Genomic DNA, 18,617 nt, shown 5'->3' on the forward strand with positions numbered 1-18,617 from the left:
CTTTCATTCGCAGCTCACATGAAAGAAACAGCATGAGCCTCTCTGTGTCTCCACTCTATCAGGAAGCTCATGCTCTGGCAGCAAGGCGAGGGCAGATGGGCAATGCAGGCATGACGGCATCAGGATGGTATCTTATGGTCGAGGGTACAAAGAGCGAGACTCTTTGTACCCTCAAACCCCTGTACCCTTGGATGGTTGTTTTCAAGCAAATGTAACCAAACCACAACCACCAGAAAATCCTCTCACAAATTGTTTTTGGTTGTTGTGGGGAAGGGGCATTTCATTATGAAGATTTGCTGAAGTACAACATCTAATTCGAACAGTTTATTAAGTCTCAGTTTATATTATAATATGTTGGCGAGTCTTCCAAAACAAAAGTATTACAAATCTATTTACGAAATGGAAAGTAATGCAGCAAATCTGGAGCTGAGGCCAAATAGTACTTTGGGAGTAGTAGTTGGTTTCTGGGGTCGTTGGTGCACAAAGCTAATATTCGGGCCTCTGGCAGGTTTCTGACCCATGGGGTTAAACTGGCAATTTGCAACATGGATAGAGAAAATAACCCATGTCGCATATTTTTTCTCCAGAGAAGGGATGAATTAATTTCCCCACATTTCTGAGGTTATCGATGAGGCAACAATAACCAGAGATTAAGTTGAGTTCTTGTTTGCTTGTGCAACTCTGACGGCATTAAGCATCAACCTGAATCTGCACAATAACTTAATATTAGGGAAATCACTGCAGGCTGTGGCGCATTTATAATGTAGCAGAAGGAAATGTAATCCGAAGAGCGGCTGTTCCGCTGGGGCAGAGCAGGGTAATTGGTTACTGGACTTAGCTTAGCCTGCTTGATAGGACTTGGGTGTTTTGCTGAGACTTTGGACAAGGTCTCTTGGGAATCCCAATTAAAAAGCAGAATGCAGAATATGGGTCTTGTGAGGGTCAACAAAAAAGGCAAGGTTTGCTGCTTGAAAAGCCAAGGAGAGACAGCTGCATTGATTAGAAGTCTCGGCTGTGCGCTGATTGAAAACTGGGATTTAGATGCAGTTTTCAGGTTTCTGATGTTTTGAAGAATGGGAGGGAGATCATGTGCTGTCCTTTTTTAAAGACCTCTTACTTTGATCAATGGGATGAACACTTTATTTTCTGCTGAAGTTAGTTTAGCATCAGTTCTGGTCATTTCACCCAAGGGATTTTTGTAGTTCTTTTTTTCACCCATTGTCCTCCCCTCACTGGTTTTAAGTGTTGGGTACCTCGTGCACCAACTGGGACTTATAGCAGCATTTGAAGCAGAATCTACTGAGTCAGCTGTGAAAGTAGTCCTCTAGTCCCTTCTTGGGTGTAAACTCATAATTAATACCTTAAGACATTTTTACTTGAATTTCCTTATGACTATTTGATATTATACTGACCTTATTAAGAGGAGTCAGGGATTTAATGTGAGTTTATATTTAACAGTGCATATAATTGATTTGATTCAATAACATTTACTATCAGACTAACAGGCTTCCTGGGGTCCCTGGACAAAGCCAGGGCTTGTTTTAATGTTTTAATTCACTATTATTTCACTCACTATGACTGACACAATGAGGTTACTATTTTTTAAGTCTCATCATAGACAGCTTTTCTTTTTTTCTTCAAAAAGGAGAACTCCTTTTCATTACGGTCGCTTTTAGTCATTTTAACTTTCATCAGAGTTTGATGTGTAGTCTAGAGCAGAGATGGCTCTTTTCCCCAAAGACAAGGAAGAAAGTAACGACAGCACCATGGACAGCGCACGTCTAGCTGGCTACTTAATCCTAGAAGAAGATGTTCCACATAATAAGCACGCAATTTCTAAATCGAGACAAGAACATGACAACTCACAGGTAGAAATTATCCTCTAGATTTGCCTGGAAAGTTTCTTTGAACAAGTTGTGTCTCTTCATGTGTCTACGGCACACAGGCCGGATGCAGAGCTGCTTCTATGTTACATAGGAATGGAGACATTGAAACATGATTCCTGTAACCAAACACCACTAGCACACGGCTCGTATCTGGTGTCCGCGTGTGCTGGTTGCAGCCTGCTCGGCTTTCTTTCCACCCCATGCAGGTCACCAAAGTGTGAACATGTAATATTATCAGACCAACGCTTGATGACGTGCAGCAGTGAGCACTGATTGCCCAATAGATATGAAAATACTGACATAAGCAGAACATCTTTATCTCTGGATGGCAAGCCTCCAGACAAAATGAGTAGTTGTGTTATACCACAACGTTTTCTAAGCCACACCTCTGCTTACACACACAATGTGCTGTGTGCTGTGGGCTGGATTGGGTTTCACTCACTCTGATCCTATATTGTTTCGTGTAACACTGTCACTCTGGCTGTCCCACAAGCTCAAACCCATCTCACAAGCCAAACCAAGGGAGTCCTGTTCATACGGTCAACGAAGCCTTCAACATTTTCACTCTTATACGTCTGGACCGAGTTGACTGCTAACGCTTTCTGCATCAGGAGGGTAAACAAAACTTCTCTGAATTAGTTTGATATTTAAGTGTATTCTTATTTCTATTTTAAAGCTCAATATATAATACTACATGTAGGTGTGATTCATTTAGTCACCATGGTACTTATTCTATGAATCAGGTTGGTTGTGTGACAGGAAAGACATGTCTGATGAAACATCCGTCTTTGCTAGGCTAAAATGTATCACTCATATAGGGCAGATTAGATTCATGATAGATTGTTGTGAATTAGGAATCATTATAAAACAATGCAGACAACGCCTCACCATGGAGTAGGCTTTATTTCTTGTATTTTTGTCCTCATATGCCATTTATTGTCCCTTCGCCCTCCTTTATTCTGACTCAGAGCTCTAGCAGCCAGATGGAGCCCAAGTCTCTACTAAACCACAGCATCCCGCCTGATTTAAATGGCTGGTATAACTGTGGCTATGGAGGTGCCATCATACCTGAGTGAGTTTAGAAATATTTTCCAAAGAAATTAAAAGCATGGATGCAGTATTAAAATGAAACGTCAAATGTTACTTTATTTTGACCAGTGAACGGCTCCATAGCAAAACTGGCAAAAAGAAAAGTAAAGTTCGTCTGAACGACCAGTTGTGAGTAGTCATTGATTCATCGTAAATATTGCAGTTCTAACACAGATCTAACAGATCCAACAGAAATCCATTCCTCAGTGGAGATACAAAATAATAAATATCTTGTTTCTTTTCTCAGGATACCAAAGCCAACTGATATAAATATAGCGTGAGTGCTTGAGCCCAATGGGCTGTTTACTTTCTACAAGGCTCCCCATTTGCATTCAATTGCCCCGTGTTTCCTTCATTCATATGATTCACTTTGTCTTTGTTTAATTTCCTTGTGCCTAAAACAGGGAGAAAATGATAAAAGCTGCTTTTCCAAAGGAACATCGTTATTCATCCCACATTTCCCGATTTGCAATGTTCCCATCCTTCCACTCTCCAGAAAAGCCTGAGATGGTGAGAGTAAAGTCAAGTATATATCTTATTTGTATTGTACAAAATCACAACTGAACTTATTTCAAGGTACAGATCACGTGGATCAGGTATTGTCACTGCAGTGAACCAAAACATAGTTTAACCTTTCAACAATGTCCTCCAGCACATAGAGCCTCTTCAAGGAGAGAACCAAGTGTTGTCCCACAGTCCTCCAAAAACAGTGGTGACCAACCCTAAACTTCATGACCGGGATTTGCGGCCAAGCAACATGTTGGAGAAGACACAATGGGCCACCTCTTACCAAATACACTACGCAGGTAATGATGTCTCAATACTGTTAGTATTATTTGCAGTACACTGGCGAAACCCATCCAAGAGTATTTTGGTATTGGAAGGTAGGAAGACTGGAATCATTTTGCAAAGTCATAAATAGTCCAGTGATTTGATTAATGTGATTATAAATAAATAATAATCTAATAATCTGGAATTAACATTTGCTATTTTTGTAAGGACCTGGGCCGGCAAATCATTTCAGAATAGACGACTTCAAGGAAAGATTAAGTGACCAAACTGGGATGAACTCACATATTGCATCCCGGGTAAAATACTTGCAAACAACGTTCTTTTCCAGCAACATGTACAGTGTGCAGCACTGATCCTAATGAGCTCTTTCCCCCACAGACAAAAAGGTCTAATCCTTTGTTTGTTCCCTCTGAACCTAAACAGGGATGCAGAGGGAGACAGGGGAGCTGTGTGGGGAGGAGCACCTGTAGTCCCTCTGCTGCTCAACACAAAAATCCATCTTCACCTCCAAAGCAAGGCACTGCTACAGCTACTATGAACCAACGTGGGCCACAGGAGATCACAGCTAAGCATAATGAGGCGGATTTAAATCCAAAGGGCTACAGTCAATCAAAGAACAGCACCAGCTCCACTGAAGCACAGGGCACTGAGCTGTCCCAGGAGGTCTCACACAAACAACAAACTGAGGGCAAACGCCTTGTGCGGGAGCACAGGAGGAGAGGGAGCAGCAGGCAAGTCCAGTTTGATGAAAGTCTCATGCAAGTATCTATGTCACAGAGCAGCCAAGAGGCTAACTCTGCCTGGATAACAGACACAGAGCAACCCCGGGACCTGAACAACCGCCCACTTTCCCAGGGAGAGAAAAGCCCGATCGAGCTCTGTGATGAACCGAACCGCAAAAGGCAGTACTATAAAGTAAACTCATCTAGTCACAGTCAGTCGGCTTTTCCCAAAAACCTAGCAGATATTGACTCGCATCCTGTGTTATTATCAAGAGCTGCTTCACAGCAGGAAAAACGACCAGAGGTCAGAGAACCGTCACACGGTATCTCCAGCCCCGGCATCCTGCTGAGGCCTCCAGCCCTCCCTGGTATTCACCCTGTGGACGGAGTTGGGTCTACAGGTAGAGAACATGCTGTGCTCAGCCTCCTGGACCTTCAAAATTCATTCAGTAAATCAAAAGTTCATCGCAACTTTAACAGCTCTGTCGTTCGTGCTGCTGTGGACCTGCGGGACAATGTAGTTACTGGGAAAAAACACAACTTCTATGGGATCAACTGCTACTACCTCCACGGATGACCTCATGACCTCATCTATGCAAGAACAAAATATAATTTAAATACTTTTACCAGTGGCTACAACTTAAAATTGAAGTTTAAACAATTTCTGCAATATTGTACAATAAAGTCGTCTAATCTGCAGTTTTATGTGGTTTGACGTAGCCTCTTTTAAAACGTTTGGTGTCATCTTAAGCATAAACTTGTGAAACATAATTGAAGGGTTTATTGTTTGTTTTTGTTTTAGGATTTACAATCCCATGTAGAAAATTCAAATGTCTGACATTCAGAAAAAAAATACATCACGTGACCCACATTCTGTTAAAAGACACAGGTTGAAAAATTAGATTGGTCAAATTCAGAAGAGAAGGTTATAGCCCTTCATCATTCACACAATGAAGCAACTCAAAGCAGCTTAAAATAAAAGAGAAATACATTTTCTTGGCAGCCTGAATATTAAAGTCTGAATTATTTATTTAAAAAATTTCAGCACACTTGTAGAGCATAAAATTTGTTCTATTCAATTTGCTTCTTGCGCAGGATTTTGTAAGTAAACTGTTGGGCCAAACATTGTGTTCATTTTCATGTTAATTTGCTTTTTGCTTCTTCACATTTTCATTTACAACATTTATTAAAGCTTTGGATATGTTTTACAGTAATAGACTTATATAAGGCTCCCATAAGGCGCAGCTGATTGCAAGAAAAGAAAGAGCCTTCAAAGTCTTCAGGGCTCACACAAAAGGAATATTCTGCAGCAGTAAATTCATAATGCTGCACAGAGGAAAATTGTGGTCTGTACTGTATGTACTATAACCTTTCTAATGAACATTTGTATGCAGTTGATAATCCCTCCCTCTAAATAAATGTGACAGAGTTGCACAAAGCATTGTGCTGCCTGTGTTGTGGAATCCGCCTCTCCTCCCCCTGTTGTACTGTAGGTGCTGAGACGGTCTCAGCTCCACCAGTGTGAAAGGACAAAATGCCTTCTCACACGTAATCTGTTGCAGTCAGGCTGACTCGCTGTGAAAGGGTTTTTTTTGTGACAGTAAGTCCTTGAGCAGCAAGCCTGCAACCTTGAGTGATGTAACACCTTTTCATTCAGACTCAGAAAGAAAGAAAAAAATCCTATAATAATGGCCCACACAGCAAAATGGACCAGTGCAATTTTCCTGCTGAATATTGCAGACACAGTCTCAAGTTGTGAGGTTATTTCTAATGAGGCAGCTTCTAAAGGGCAATGCAGATGATTGTGCTTTTGTTGTTCTCATCATTTTTGTTGTTGTTGCTGCTGATCAAACCTCCTTTTTTTTCTTTTGCCATAGTCACGTAAATGTTCAAACCTGCTTAGTCACTTAGTCATTATGCTAATGCTCATTTTTATATAATTACAATTGTTTCAGCAGAAGTTTTTGATTAGACCGACATGCATTTCATAATTCTCATGTTACAACTGAGAACCTGTGACTGAGCTGTTTGTCCAGCAGGTGGCGACATATGATCATTTTAAGCACCAACCCCCCTCCAAGTTCATCCCACGTTTCTGACGTTGAGTTATCTGGTCATTTAGGTGATTTCGACCTCATTTTACCCTCCAAACACAGTAAGTAGGCTATGACGTATAATATTATTATTAATTCCCCTTGTTATTTATGAAAGTCAAATAAAAGTAAGATTGAAATACATTAGCAATAATCACGCGATAATTAAAAAGGATCCATAATTAAATGACTGACTTGCAAAGTGATGAGTTTGACTGTGTCTTCCGTGGTTTGTCCTTGCTTTTTTTTTAGTGAAGGGGTGGGGGTCCTCCGCTAATACGTCACGGAAAGGACGCTGTCAGTGACACAAACTCCGCCCCTGTCAGGTGACGCAGGGCTGCTGTTCTGCATTTTAATTGGAGTTGACTTCAGCCATTCACGTACCACCTCCTCCTCCTCCTCTCCTCCTCCTCTTCCCTCCTCCCTTCCTCCCTCCTCCCTGCGCGCAGCGGTTGGGGAAACTGATGCTGTTGAGAGAGTGCGGCTGGTACGTGTGTGTGCATGTCAGACTGGAGTAGGCAGGCTGCTTGGTCCAGGCTGTAATTTTAAGTGTGTGTGTGGGTTTTTTTTGGGTTTTTTTTCTCCGTCTGTGTTCTCTTCTCTGCTTTTACGCAAAAAAATATTTGTGCACCGACTAAGCTCTGAGCTGTCCAGCTTTCAAAACCTGGAAGTCACATCTGTAACTGTCAAGGTGAGTGCGTTTCCTTTTCATTTTTTCCTTTTAGATAGTTGAAATTCTTTATTTTATGACCGCAAAACGAGACTTGTCATCATTTAACAGCAGCATCGTCTCAGTTCAATATGTAAAGTGCTTTTAAAGTTCGGTGTTGAAGCTTTTGGAGGTCTGATGACACTGAAACATTTCATTACACAGAGAGCTATAAAACCTCTCCAGTGCTCACTTGTAAAGCCCCAAAGTGAAACAAGCCAACAGTAAAAAAAAAAAAAAAAAAAACTTTAACCCCTGAGTTAGATGCCTGGCTGAGCTCTTATTCAGGTATGATACTGTACATGCGATTCAGAGGATAAACACCACTAGATTCATTCAGTCTCCATGGTAACTCTGAGCCCCTATTGCCTTACTCTTCCAGACAAGTGCAGGCAAGTTGTGGAGGGTTTTTCTTCTGCCTGCTGTACTGTATAGCGCTAATGTACCATAGGTCTCTGCCACAGCAGGAGAGAGCCAGCACTGTAACCCAGTCAGAGGCCAAAACTATGAATAATGTGCCTTTCTAAGTGGCTGCATCGCTCACGCTGAGAGGATGTAGGTGTGTGTGATAGTGAACACAGATTTAATCAGGGTTTGAGCTCAGCATCCAACACACACACACGATAACAGTCGTTCTCATAGTCATTGCAGAAGCTTTCCAGTCATATGTCAATTGTAATCCTCAAAGAGCTGGATGAGTCCTATCTGTTTTTGTTTGGTAAAATATTACTCATGGAGAGTAGCTGTAATTTTTGGACTTAGACGGCACAGTCTCAGTTCTTTTGGGAGTTGTGCGTAGGATGGTGGCTTGTTTGGTGGTCTATTTGTCACTCTTGCAGCTCCTGGGGTTTTTTTTTTTTCGTTCCTATCACACCCAAATCGGTGATTGCAGTCAAACAGAGAGCTACTGTGAGGGAGAGGAATCAATACAATTTGTGGAATGCAGCAGCAGGGAAGAGAAACATCTGTGTCTGTGCAAGCCATGTAGTTAAAGCAGCAGCGGGGCATTGCATTGCATAAGGTCACCTCCACAGTGATTTCAGTTTTCCCCTGGCATTAAGACAAATCTTTATGCGAATGTGCACAACAAATGATCTATTAGAACCCAGTGCATTCATCAATCATGTCATTTTGTGCTGAGTCTGAAGAGTAGAGCTATAAATATAAAAGTTTAAATCATCTGCATCCAAATGATGTATTGAAACATGTATAGTACTGTTCCTCGGCCTGTGCTGAAAATAAGAAATAGCCTACCCTTTTGGCTGCAGGTGTATAAAACAGGAAGAGGATAAATGGAGCAGCTGTTGTGAGTACCTCATGCAAAGGGCAGGTTTTGCCTCTTTTTGCGTGAGCAGTGGGCCTCCATAAATGATTCATTTAGTTGTGGATATAAACAGGTGGTCTGTGTGTGGTTCGAGGTGTACAATATAATCTGAAAACATTTTAGTAAAAAAGACACCAAGAGTTGTTTATTGTCATGTGATAGAAAGGACAAAATCACCAACAAAAGTGTTTCAATTGTATTTGATAAATAAGATCAGAAGTACAGTCTTTTTAAAAAATATATAAATTACATAGTTTTCCTTATCCAATTGTTTTTCAATTAAATCGTTAGTACTGTCTTGGCATGTATTAATGGCAGGCTGCTGCTCTTGTTATCAGCCTCCTCCTCTAGGAGCTAGAGAACCTGAATCAGGCTGCAGGGTTGATTTTCTACGGCCAGATATCAACATGAAATTTTAACGACAGCTGCACTTGCAGATACTTTTAACTTAAAAACAATAGCGCACTCCATGAGCAAAGACATGATTCTTATACTTCTCCATGCATCTGTGGTCATTCTCTTGGTTTGTAGGATTAAATTATTAATACTCTTAACCATCTTAAAGGATGGAAGCTCTGATGTGCTTAAATAATGTAGTTTTCTGTCTGAAAATAATAGTTTCAATTTATCATTGATGGGTTTTTCTTTCTTATCATTAACCTATTTACAATAATTCATTATTAAGTCAACAAATTTACAGTCACATATATGAAACTTTATGTTAATCAATTTCAGATATTTAGTTGAAAGTCACTTTCTCAACAGGTTGAGCCCCTGTCTCAACCACCATATTTTTTTCTTAATGTCTTACTCCATTAGCTATAGTGTCCTTATTAGCTGTGGTTAATAGATTTTGACCATGACCCCTTTTTGGTCTGATTAAAAAACCAAAGCAGTTTGCCAGTGCCACATACAGAAATAACAAAATTGTGCCCCCTAAAATCTTTGTAAGTTTATACTCCCAACTCTTGCATTGCTGGATGTGTATTTAGGATTATGTTCCAAAGATGACATGTGTTTTTATGCAACATATGATAAATTATCTTGAGTGCTGCATACAGTACTAGTATTTTTAGTCATCATGGCTCTAGGGATAGCGATGTCCAGGCTGAACTATCTCAGCAGCTATCGAATGGAATGCCATGAAATTTACTTGTAGACATTCATGGTCCCCAGAGGATGAACCCTAATGACTTTTTGTGATCCCTGACTTTTTCTTATAGGAGGCTGACATTTATGGTTTAGAGTGGAATATCCTGACTACAATAAGACTGGATTGCTGTTAAATTTTGCTGCAGTTATCATGGTCCTTGGTGGAGAAGTTTCAGTGTCTGGAAGCTGTCAAAATTTAAACACCTTAAGTATACTTCAGTTCGACTCTACTGAATAACATGTTCAGTGTCAATTCTTTGCTTGCTTACAGGCTCGACTCAGTAGTACTCGAATAGTAAATAAACACCAGAATGTTAGCATTGACACACTGAGCATCAGCAGCATGCTGATTAAAGCTGTGTTTATCCCAAAGCAACACTGTGCCAAAGTCCAGTCTCACAGAGCTGCTAGCGTGGCTGTAGGGGTTTTAGTCTTGCTGATGGCCTATAGACAGCCTTCATCATTTCAGTGCATCAGCATGAATAAAAAGAAAAGGACGTTCTCTCTCAAATATCTTTTGCACATTTCACCCATAATGTCAGTCCAGTGCAGAATTTTGTTAGATGATTTGGTCAAGGTGGTAAAAAAAAAAGAAAAGAAAAGGTGTTGGTGGGTGTACCGACTCGACTCCTATACGATAAACAATAAACCCCAACCCCAAGATCTGTGGGTGATGTTCACACACCTCAGTTTAACAACAGACGCTGCACAAATAAAGCACGGCTGCTGTCAAACCACAAAATACACAAGCTTTTGAGAGATGGAAACTCAGTGCAGCTTTGTCTAGGCTCCCAACCCTTTGTTGTAAGGGGACAATAGTTTGCGCTAGTCTACAGTATGTGCTGTGTTCTCTTATAACACAGAAGGATTTATGCTGGCCAGTCAGTAAGGAATGCTTTACTGATGTTGCTGTCAAGAGTTCAGGCATGGAGTATATCTCATGAGATTTGGTAACTCCTCTCACTCAGCCAGTTCATCTCTGTCTGTTCATAAATGGAGGGTAATGGAAGACAATGCCATGTCTAAATATATCTGCACTCAAAGGACGTAGAGATTGCTTGTGGCAGTGCAGATGCTCCTTCTGCTTTTTGTGATTTCTTTTTCTTTCTTTCTTTTAAGGTCCATTTCTTTCACTCATGTGCATTGTTAGAAGACAAGATCAGCATGCTAACAATGACATGGTTGTCCTCCAGGTCATTATCCACAACTATGGGTCAGTGTTTTTGAATTTATGCAAGAGTAGAGGAGAGGATGCTGCTGCCATTGCATCCTAATCAGAGTAACAGTTCACAGTCACAAGCGCTGTAATCTTTCATTTGGGGGAAGCAACAGCTGGATCGTACTATCACACACACGCACACGTAGCTCCATGTGACACATAGTGAAGAGCACTTTGTACCATAAAGTTTAGCACATCCATTCTTTTTGTCCCTCCCTCATTCTTTTGTCGGTGAGTAGCTGCGTCCTAATGAGCTGGTGTTGAGTTATGAGGCTTTCGGGCTCCCCCACACTGTGACTGTAACAAAGCAGAGGACCTCTGCCGCACTCAGAGCAGACAAGTGAACGAGATGGAGAGATGGAGGATGGAGGTGTAGGAGGGAAGGGAGTGTGTTGAGGATGTGGTTGATTAACAGGATGTGTTGTGGCGTCGGGGAGAGAGAGAGAGAGTGACACAGACCCCGTCACATGTCAGAGAGGAGAAGACATGAATGAAAAGACGTTTCACGCTGCAGGAAGTTTGTGAGAGGGGACTTGATCTGTCGTTCTTTCTATCATTATGGTCATTACTGCGAACAATTTCTCTCTGTGTGAATATGATGAGCAGAGAGAGCTTTTGAGTTCTGTTTCATACTGCTGAAATTGTAAGATTACAGATAGCAGTGCAAGCTCAGTAGCACAAGCCTGTTTTTTGGAGAGGCTCCCTTCTGGCCTTGGCAACCTTTCACCATGCCGCCTTAAGCAGATCAGGAGCAGGCGTTACCATCTGTGCTTCTCTTTCAGAGAAGGTGTGGCCACATGTACACACACACACACACACATGCACGCTAACGTGGGCTGGCAAACAGTTCCCAGCTTGGTCAAGAGATGTACTAATGAATAATAGATCTCATATTGGGATGAAGCCAGTTTTGTCTCTGTGTCAGTCCTCTGGGCTCATCATTTGCTGGGTGCTGCCATGCTGACCTATGATACAGCTTGAGGAATGTATTTTAAGACTGATTCTCCTGTGGTGACCTGATTCTTGAGTTGGATTTAAGAAGTGTTTTTTATTTATTATTTATTTTTTTCATTTTGCCCTACTCTCTGGCACTGTTCTGGTCTTTTTGGGAAAGAATACAGGGCAGATGCAAAGGCATGGAGAAGGCAATTCATTACTCCAGCAGACTGAAGTGACATCGTTTCACAGGGGAAAAGAGAGAGACTTTCAGGACTTTACTGTTCTCTGTGCACTTGTCCATGTTCTACTCAGTATCATAACTCTTCAGACTGGGATAAGAGGCTGATTCAAACCGAGGCAGCAGTGTTGCTCTCAGCTCTTCGATTGATTGTGGCCTCTTGACGAATCTTATCCAGAAGACTCACGTCACATCAGCATTGAATGACACAATCAAAGTCATACTGCATTCAGATTTGAGTTGCTTTTCTTCTCTTCTCTTATTCTTATGCTAGTGTATGGTGTGATCACCATGTTATGAATTTTACATCCTGAGAAGAAAGCGGAACCACTGATGAGAGAGTGATTGAGTGCCCAGTCCTCCCTGTTTGCTGCAGAGCAATTTAGATGACTGCTTCCCATTAGGCAGTGAAATAAATTGTACAAAATAACTCTTTTTCTCAAGTCTATGAAAAATTAGGAAAGGTATTTAAAGAATGATTGACAGTTGGAAATTATTTTACAATCATATGGTTTGACATTTTAAGGAAAAGCCCTTTTGACATTTGCAGTGGGTGCAAGATGAGATGATGGAGACTACTGGTATGTTTGTATGGCTGATGTGAAACTACAGTGAGCAGTTGGCTTATCTTATCTGAGCTTAGCAGGAAACAGGCAAACAGCTATAGTCTGGCTCTATTCAGTGTTAAAAATCCATTCATCCTGCCCTGTGAAGCTCACTTGATTACACTTAATATCTTGTTTATTTAAGATATGAGAGTGGTTTTTATCTTATTCAACACATATTTCACCCATTGTCACTATGTTCATATTGCATTGCACTAAATCATTTACAGTAAAGAGGTTGAATTTCACTCCCCATTGAAATAGCATCAGCTTGTTACGGCTGTCAAAATAAAGAAATATGAGCAATAAAAAGCAGGTATATTGCAGCATTAAACCACAATACTCTCATTGTTACAATCTATTTCATTGGGGCCCAAATATTAAGAGATAGTTTTCTGCTGATTTTTCCTGCTCCTCTTGGCGTTCTTACATCACAATATCCTTTTCTCTCTCTCCTTTTCCCCTATTCTTTCTCTCCAAGAAAAAGTTGTTCTACATTTCAGTAATGAGATAACAAAGACTAAAAGGCGTCATCCAAGCAGCGTAAGTCTACATAATACAATTACTGTTATTAAAGTGGTAACTTGATGCAGCAAAGGAGGGCCCAGTGTGTGGCAGCAATCAGAAAATGTTCTTGTTTTCTTAATGGTTGTGTTGTTTCTGAAGAAGAAGAAGAAGAAGAAGAAGAAGAAGAAGAATTACAGCAATGGTCAGGGCCGGACAATTTTAGGCAAAATGAGGCAATTTGAAAGTGAAAGTTCCAAAGCTGTAGCACATATATTTGTTATGAATTTTCAAAGTTTTGAAATTTAGATGTGTGCTGTAGCACCGCCATCAGGACTATTGTCTTGTGTTTCCAGTTGAGGACATCTGGCATGGGACTGGACCTTTGTGTACGTATGGGTAGATTTTCATATGGAAATGTTGCACGAGCTGAGGCTTGAAGTCACAATCTTCAACACCAACAACAACCATCCATCTCACTGAGCTAATTCACAAATCACAGTCACCAGTGTGCAAGACAGCAGCGTGTAAAGGCAGATTTTAAACAGCTGTCAAAAATTCTGTTATTACGTAAGACAAAAGTCCGAAAATACACAATTGCATCTATGGAGATGTTGGTAATTTGTTTTTGATTCATTGGCTCCATAAGTATATGGATCACATTTTTTGCATTGACTCCAATTGTTCGCATGAGAGTGAGAGAGAAATTCAGTTTTTGAGATAAAATTGTGATATTTTCCAAACATCATCTACCATGACTCCAAAATGTTGTCATTTTTTAATGAACACTAAATATATGTTTACAATGCCATTTACAGTCAAACATTTTGATGTTTAGGCTCAATTTTTGATGAATCAAAAATCTTTCTGGATTGTTTGTGTAGGACACTAGTCTGAAGACGCTCTCTAGCAAGTTTGGTGTCAATTGAGCAAAGATTGTGGGAGGGGATGGATTTAATAATTTTTCCAGTTTTTTAAAAGAAAAACAACAACAGAGAGATGGACTTAATAATTTGTACTGAGGAATATTGACATGTCCTCGGAGTTGAGCATGGGACTGGACCTTTGTGCAAAGTTTGGTGATTTTTTGCGCATGGGAAGTAAGATTTCCTCAGAAGAAGAAGAAGAAGAACATGCAGGATAACAAGAGGGTCCTGGCAGCTTGCTAGTGATGAGCTCACATAAAACCGGCATCTGGTGATGTTATCCTTCATGGGAAAATTAAAGCCAATCAAAAATGAAGCAGGGCTGGGTTCATATTCAGGTTTATTCAGTTGATGGATGGATTTTATTAGAGGGAGAGTAAATCGCTTTCTACTGTCCTCACCAGAGTTTGGTCTGTTGCTGAGGAGCTCTGCATTGAGAGGAATGAGCTGTCGGTGAGTGGCTGGTGGACTGCACAGATAAGGTGGTTACCACAGCACCATGTGAGGTGTGTAGCAGATGAAGGGGCTATTTGTTTTGTTGGGTTTAGGCTGATTGTTCCAGAGCTTAAATAAAAAACCTTAGAGCGGTTTTTGCCGGTTGGAGCCATTTTAAATCAGCATTGATTTTCTTCTATCTGGATAATTCTGTTTCGCCTGCTTGTCAAGAGAATCAGTTTAGTTTCTCTTCAAGCTGAAAAGCCATTATTTTATTTATAGATGACATTATTATTTTTCATTTACAGCCCTTCCTTCGGCTTTGTTTGCTTTATACATAAACAAAGGCTATTTCATAAACATGAAGAGCAAGTGCTTTTTATATGAAAATAATTCAACTCTCCCAGCTGGGATTTGCATATGAAATGTTATTTAAGAGATAGTTTGAACCGCTGTGTGTTTCCAGTTTTATTTATGATGTGAATGGGAAAGTATGTCTTTTGAAGCCCATTGTCCATTATCTCAACCCTAACCCACTGTACTTTACAGAGGGAGACTTTACACTATTATAGGGCGACAGCTCCCACCATGAGCAAGCACTTAGTGGCCATGGAGAGGAGGAACTCCCTTTTAACAGGAAGAACCTCCGACTGAACCAGACTCAGAGTCTGCGGCCGTCTGCCTCAGTCTGTTGGGTTGAGAAGAGAGAAATGGCTGAGAGAGGAGAGGGAGAGACAGAGATAATAGGAACAATTTACGCACGGCCTGAATGGTTGTTGTAATGAATGATAATAATCACAGTGTTGAATATAAAAGTGGTAATGTTATTGAGTGGAGTGTTAAGTAGCAGAGAACCTGCAGCTGCAGAGTCAGAGATACTGTACCTGCAGAGTGAGGATGGAGAGAGAGAAGCACAGACTAAAGAATGGAGAAGATTCAAAGTTAATGACATGCAGTTGTGAAATATAAATGCATGAGGAATGAGTGTGTGAGAAAGAGAGAGCGAGAGAGAGAGAGAGGTAGAAGAAAGGTTATCTAAATATCATCTTATCAGCTTGGTAAAAGTCAATATTCTCTTTATATTTAAAGATGGCTCATTTTTCACCTCTGGAGCAGCTTCAGGCAGACTATCTCACCATTTATTACTGAACTCCACCACCAGTACTCTGTCTCTCCTGAAGTGAGTTCACTTCATACAGTAGCTATGTCGGAGCAGTGGGAGTGAGTTTTACGCTCGGTTCCCACCCAACGTCTTTGAATTAGTGAAGCGCAGCAGCTGCCAATAGAAGCTTAAGTGCTATCATTTTTGCAAACATGACTCTATTTCCTGAGAAAGCTTCTCTGCAGGGGTTCGACCACGAGGCGTTTATTCTGGTGAGTCACGTCCTAATGATGCCTTAAAGCCTGTTAGGCCTGTCAGTCCCTTTGGCAGACACTGGAGACAGTGGATGGTCAGAGGAACATCTGCAACATGAACTGCAGAATGTAATAGAGGGCTTTCAGCTTCTGTCAATTCAGTTAGCACAGCTTAAAAGGATATTAGGCATCTATAACTTCAGCCGAGATCTATAACTGACCTGAGATTTGCTGACAGTTTTCTAGTACATTTTAGAAGAACAAAGATAAAGTTTATGTTGCATAACGGAGTGTATGAGCTCTAAAAGGTAGACATCTCAGCAGCAGGTGAAGTGGAGTCTTTAAGGCAAACACATTTCACCCAACTAGACCATATGTTTGTTTTATTTTTGTTTTTGTTTTTTTGTTACTGTGGTATTATGATTAATCCCTGATGATCCTGGTGAATCAGTATTTTACTGTTTTTCAAAAATCCTTTAGGAATGAGCACTGTTACTACTTTCTGGCATTTTACAGACAGTTTGATTACAATCTGTCGGATAAAACAGTATTATTGTTGGTTGCAGCATAGGTTGCATAAAAACTCCCCCAGAACAATTAGCTCTAAATTTATTGTGTTAGTACAGTGTAGCTGATGCTGATGGTTACACCACCAGATTTGCAAATAGTAGGTCATTAAATAAAGTACTTGATGAGATTAATTGTGGTTGTTGGTGGCGCCAAAGGATGATTCAGGGCATCTGCAAAGTCATCACCTGGGAATCATGAATTGAACTACCCACTACCCAGAGTTGTCTGGACCAAATCTTTGGACTGATATTGGGCCACATACATTTCACTCACATTTTGGACCTGGCCTTTGTGTCTGCAGTCCTTGAGTAGGATGGAGGTTCTCTGGTTGTCCTACAGTAAGACGAAGCTGCTGCTGCTGCTGCTGCTGCTGCTGAGTGAAGAAATCAGCTCAGCCACTCCAGGTTATCATGCTGGTTTCTCATTATAGAACAGCTGTGGGAGCCACTCACCCACACTTTACAGGAATATTCAGTTGAGTCAGTCACCTCTTCACAAGGACCATTTAACCTTTTGTCTACAGTTCGGCGAGAAGTGTAGACAAAGGTTGCATATAGTATATCGATTCCTCTAACAAAGAGATTACAGGGTAAGCATGGCCTTAAAACTAGATAGATAGATAGATAGATAGATAGATAGATAGATAGATAGATAGATAGATAGATAGATAGATAGATAGATAGATAGATAGATAGATAGATAGATAGATAGATAGATAGATAGATAGATAGATAGATGGATGCATACTACATACTGTACATACATACACATACAGTTATGCCAGAGCATTTATGCAAAATGCATTTGATCTTTTATATTGTGAGATTTAATGTGTAGTGTATATTATGTGAAACAAAACCTTGCATTTGTACTTGTCCCTTTTTGTGCCATTGCACTCGCACATAAAAAGGAGGCCGTCTTGATGGCACTGCAACTTTCCCTGTGGCCCATGTTTATCTTTTGTTCCCACTAGCTACCAGTGTCCATGTGATCCCCTCTGTTTCTTTGGCCCCGGCACACTGGACAAACACACTCAGCACTCACAGCCTGTCAGCATCCCCCTGTTTACCAGGCTGTGGTCTCGGGCATCGTTGCTCTGCTCTTTTGCATGAGCCACAGCCACTTACCGCAGTCACTGTACTGTATGTCTTTTGTGTCACTTCATTTCTGATTCTCAGTCTGTAAATGACAGCAACCACTGTTCAGTGAAGTAAAAATCCATACAACAGTAACCTTAATCCCTAACACGGCTCCTGTGTAATTTGATAGTTTCATTGCACTTACTGCATTTCTTCATTGCCATTAATGAGCATGTGCTCCTCTGTAGGAAAGGGTAATTACTGGAGCTCTCACATCTAATGTCGCTGTCACCGTGATGAAAGCCTGAGAAGTGGTGTTGTTGTATCAGATGAAAGGGTGCCCCGAAGGGTGACAGCGTGGCAGACCTGCATATAGCTGGTGCGATCTGTGGAAAGTGGATGAATAAATCATAGGCAATGGAGAGGCAGAGCTGCGCTAGATTGATAGATACATAGATAGATTACATTAAATGTGTCATAAATTGTGGTTGTCCATAGCTGAGTATGGTTCTGTCACATATACTGTATGCTGCAATAATTGAGATGTGCAAGATGTGCATCCTGCTGCTGGGAACCTCCTCACGTGGTTCCTGCCATTTTCATCTGGTTGTTGTGGCTGCAGTTTGGGTGTCGAGCTCTGTCAGTCTAAACCGCGGCCTGTGGTCCACACACTGAGAGGTGGTGCAGGCTTGGCCCGAGGACGGTGGTTTCAGATGACCATGCTTTTGTCTGTCCAACACAAGAGGCTGTGGCCATTATGCAGCACAAAGCTTGCGGATGCAGAGCAGGTAATATGATTAACCTTGCCGCGGCTTCAAAGTGGTAGTCAACACGTGGAGTGTCGACGATGGGAGGAGATGCGTTTTGCAGGGCTGGTCGGTAGGAAAAAAAATGTTTTGACAAAAGGTAAAATCTCAACATGGGGATTTCCCCTGAGCTTTCAATGACGTCACTTCATCAGTGGATGCAGGTTACTCCG

General features: G+C 41.0%; 2 protein-coding genes across 8 annotated transcripts in view; both read left to right on the top strand.

The window, feature by feature from the left end:
- The first annotated feature begins 2,869 nt into the window (after positions 1 to 2,869).
- Positions 2,870 to 5,083, top strand: spmip4 (sperm microtubule inner protein 4). Its single transcript, XM_085802517.1, has 7 exons — positions 2,870 to 2,960; positions 3,035 to 3,104; positions 3,223 to 3,252; positions 3,380 to 3,485; positions 3,628 to 3,781; positions 3,975 to 4,063; positions 4,146 to 5,083. Exons 1-7 carry the CDS (start codon positions 2,870 to 2,872, stop codon positions 5,064 to 5,066), a joined length of 1,461 nt encoding a protein of 486 aa, XP_085658643.1. The 3' UTR covers positions 5,067 to 5,083.
- Positions 5,084 to 7,008: 1,925 nt separating this feature from the next.
- osbpl3b (oxysterol binding protein-like 3b) overlaps positions 7,009 to 18,617 on the top strand; it is a 30,449-nt gene continuing 18,840 nt past the window's right edge. For 2 of the 7 annotated variants that reach the window (XM_085802013.1, XM_085802016.1), the window contains exon 1: positions 7,027 to 7,273. The gene's annotated coding sequence lies outside the window, so the exon portion shown is untranslated. Of the gene's footprint in view, positions 7,274 to 18,405; positions 18,427 to 18,617 lie in introns of those variants that run through there. The other 5 variants (XM_085802011.1, XM_085802012.1, XM_085802015.1 and 2 more) reach the window with 4 other exon arrangements.

Source organism: Trachurus japonicus, chromosome 16 (assembly GCF_045865225.1).
Source record: "Trachurus japonicus isolate A0001 chromosome 16, Traja_1.0".
NCBI classification, from domain to species: domain Eukaryota; kingdom Metazoa; phylum Chordata; class Actinopteri; order Carangiformes; family Carangidae; genus Trachurus; species Trachurus japonicus.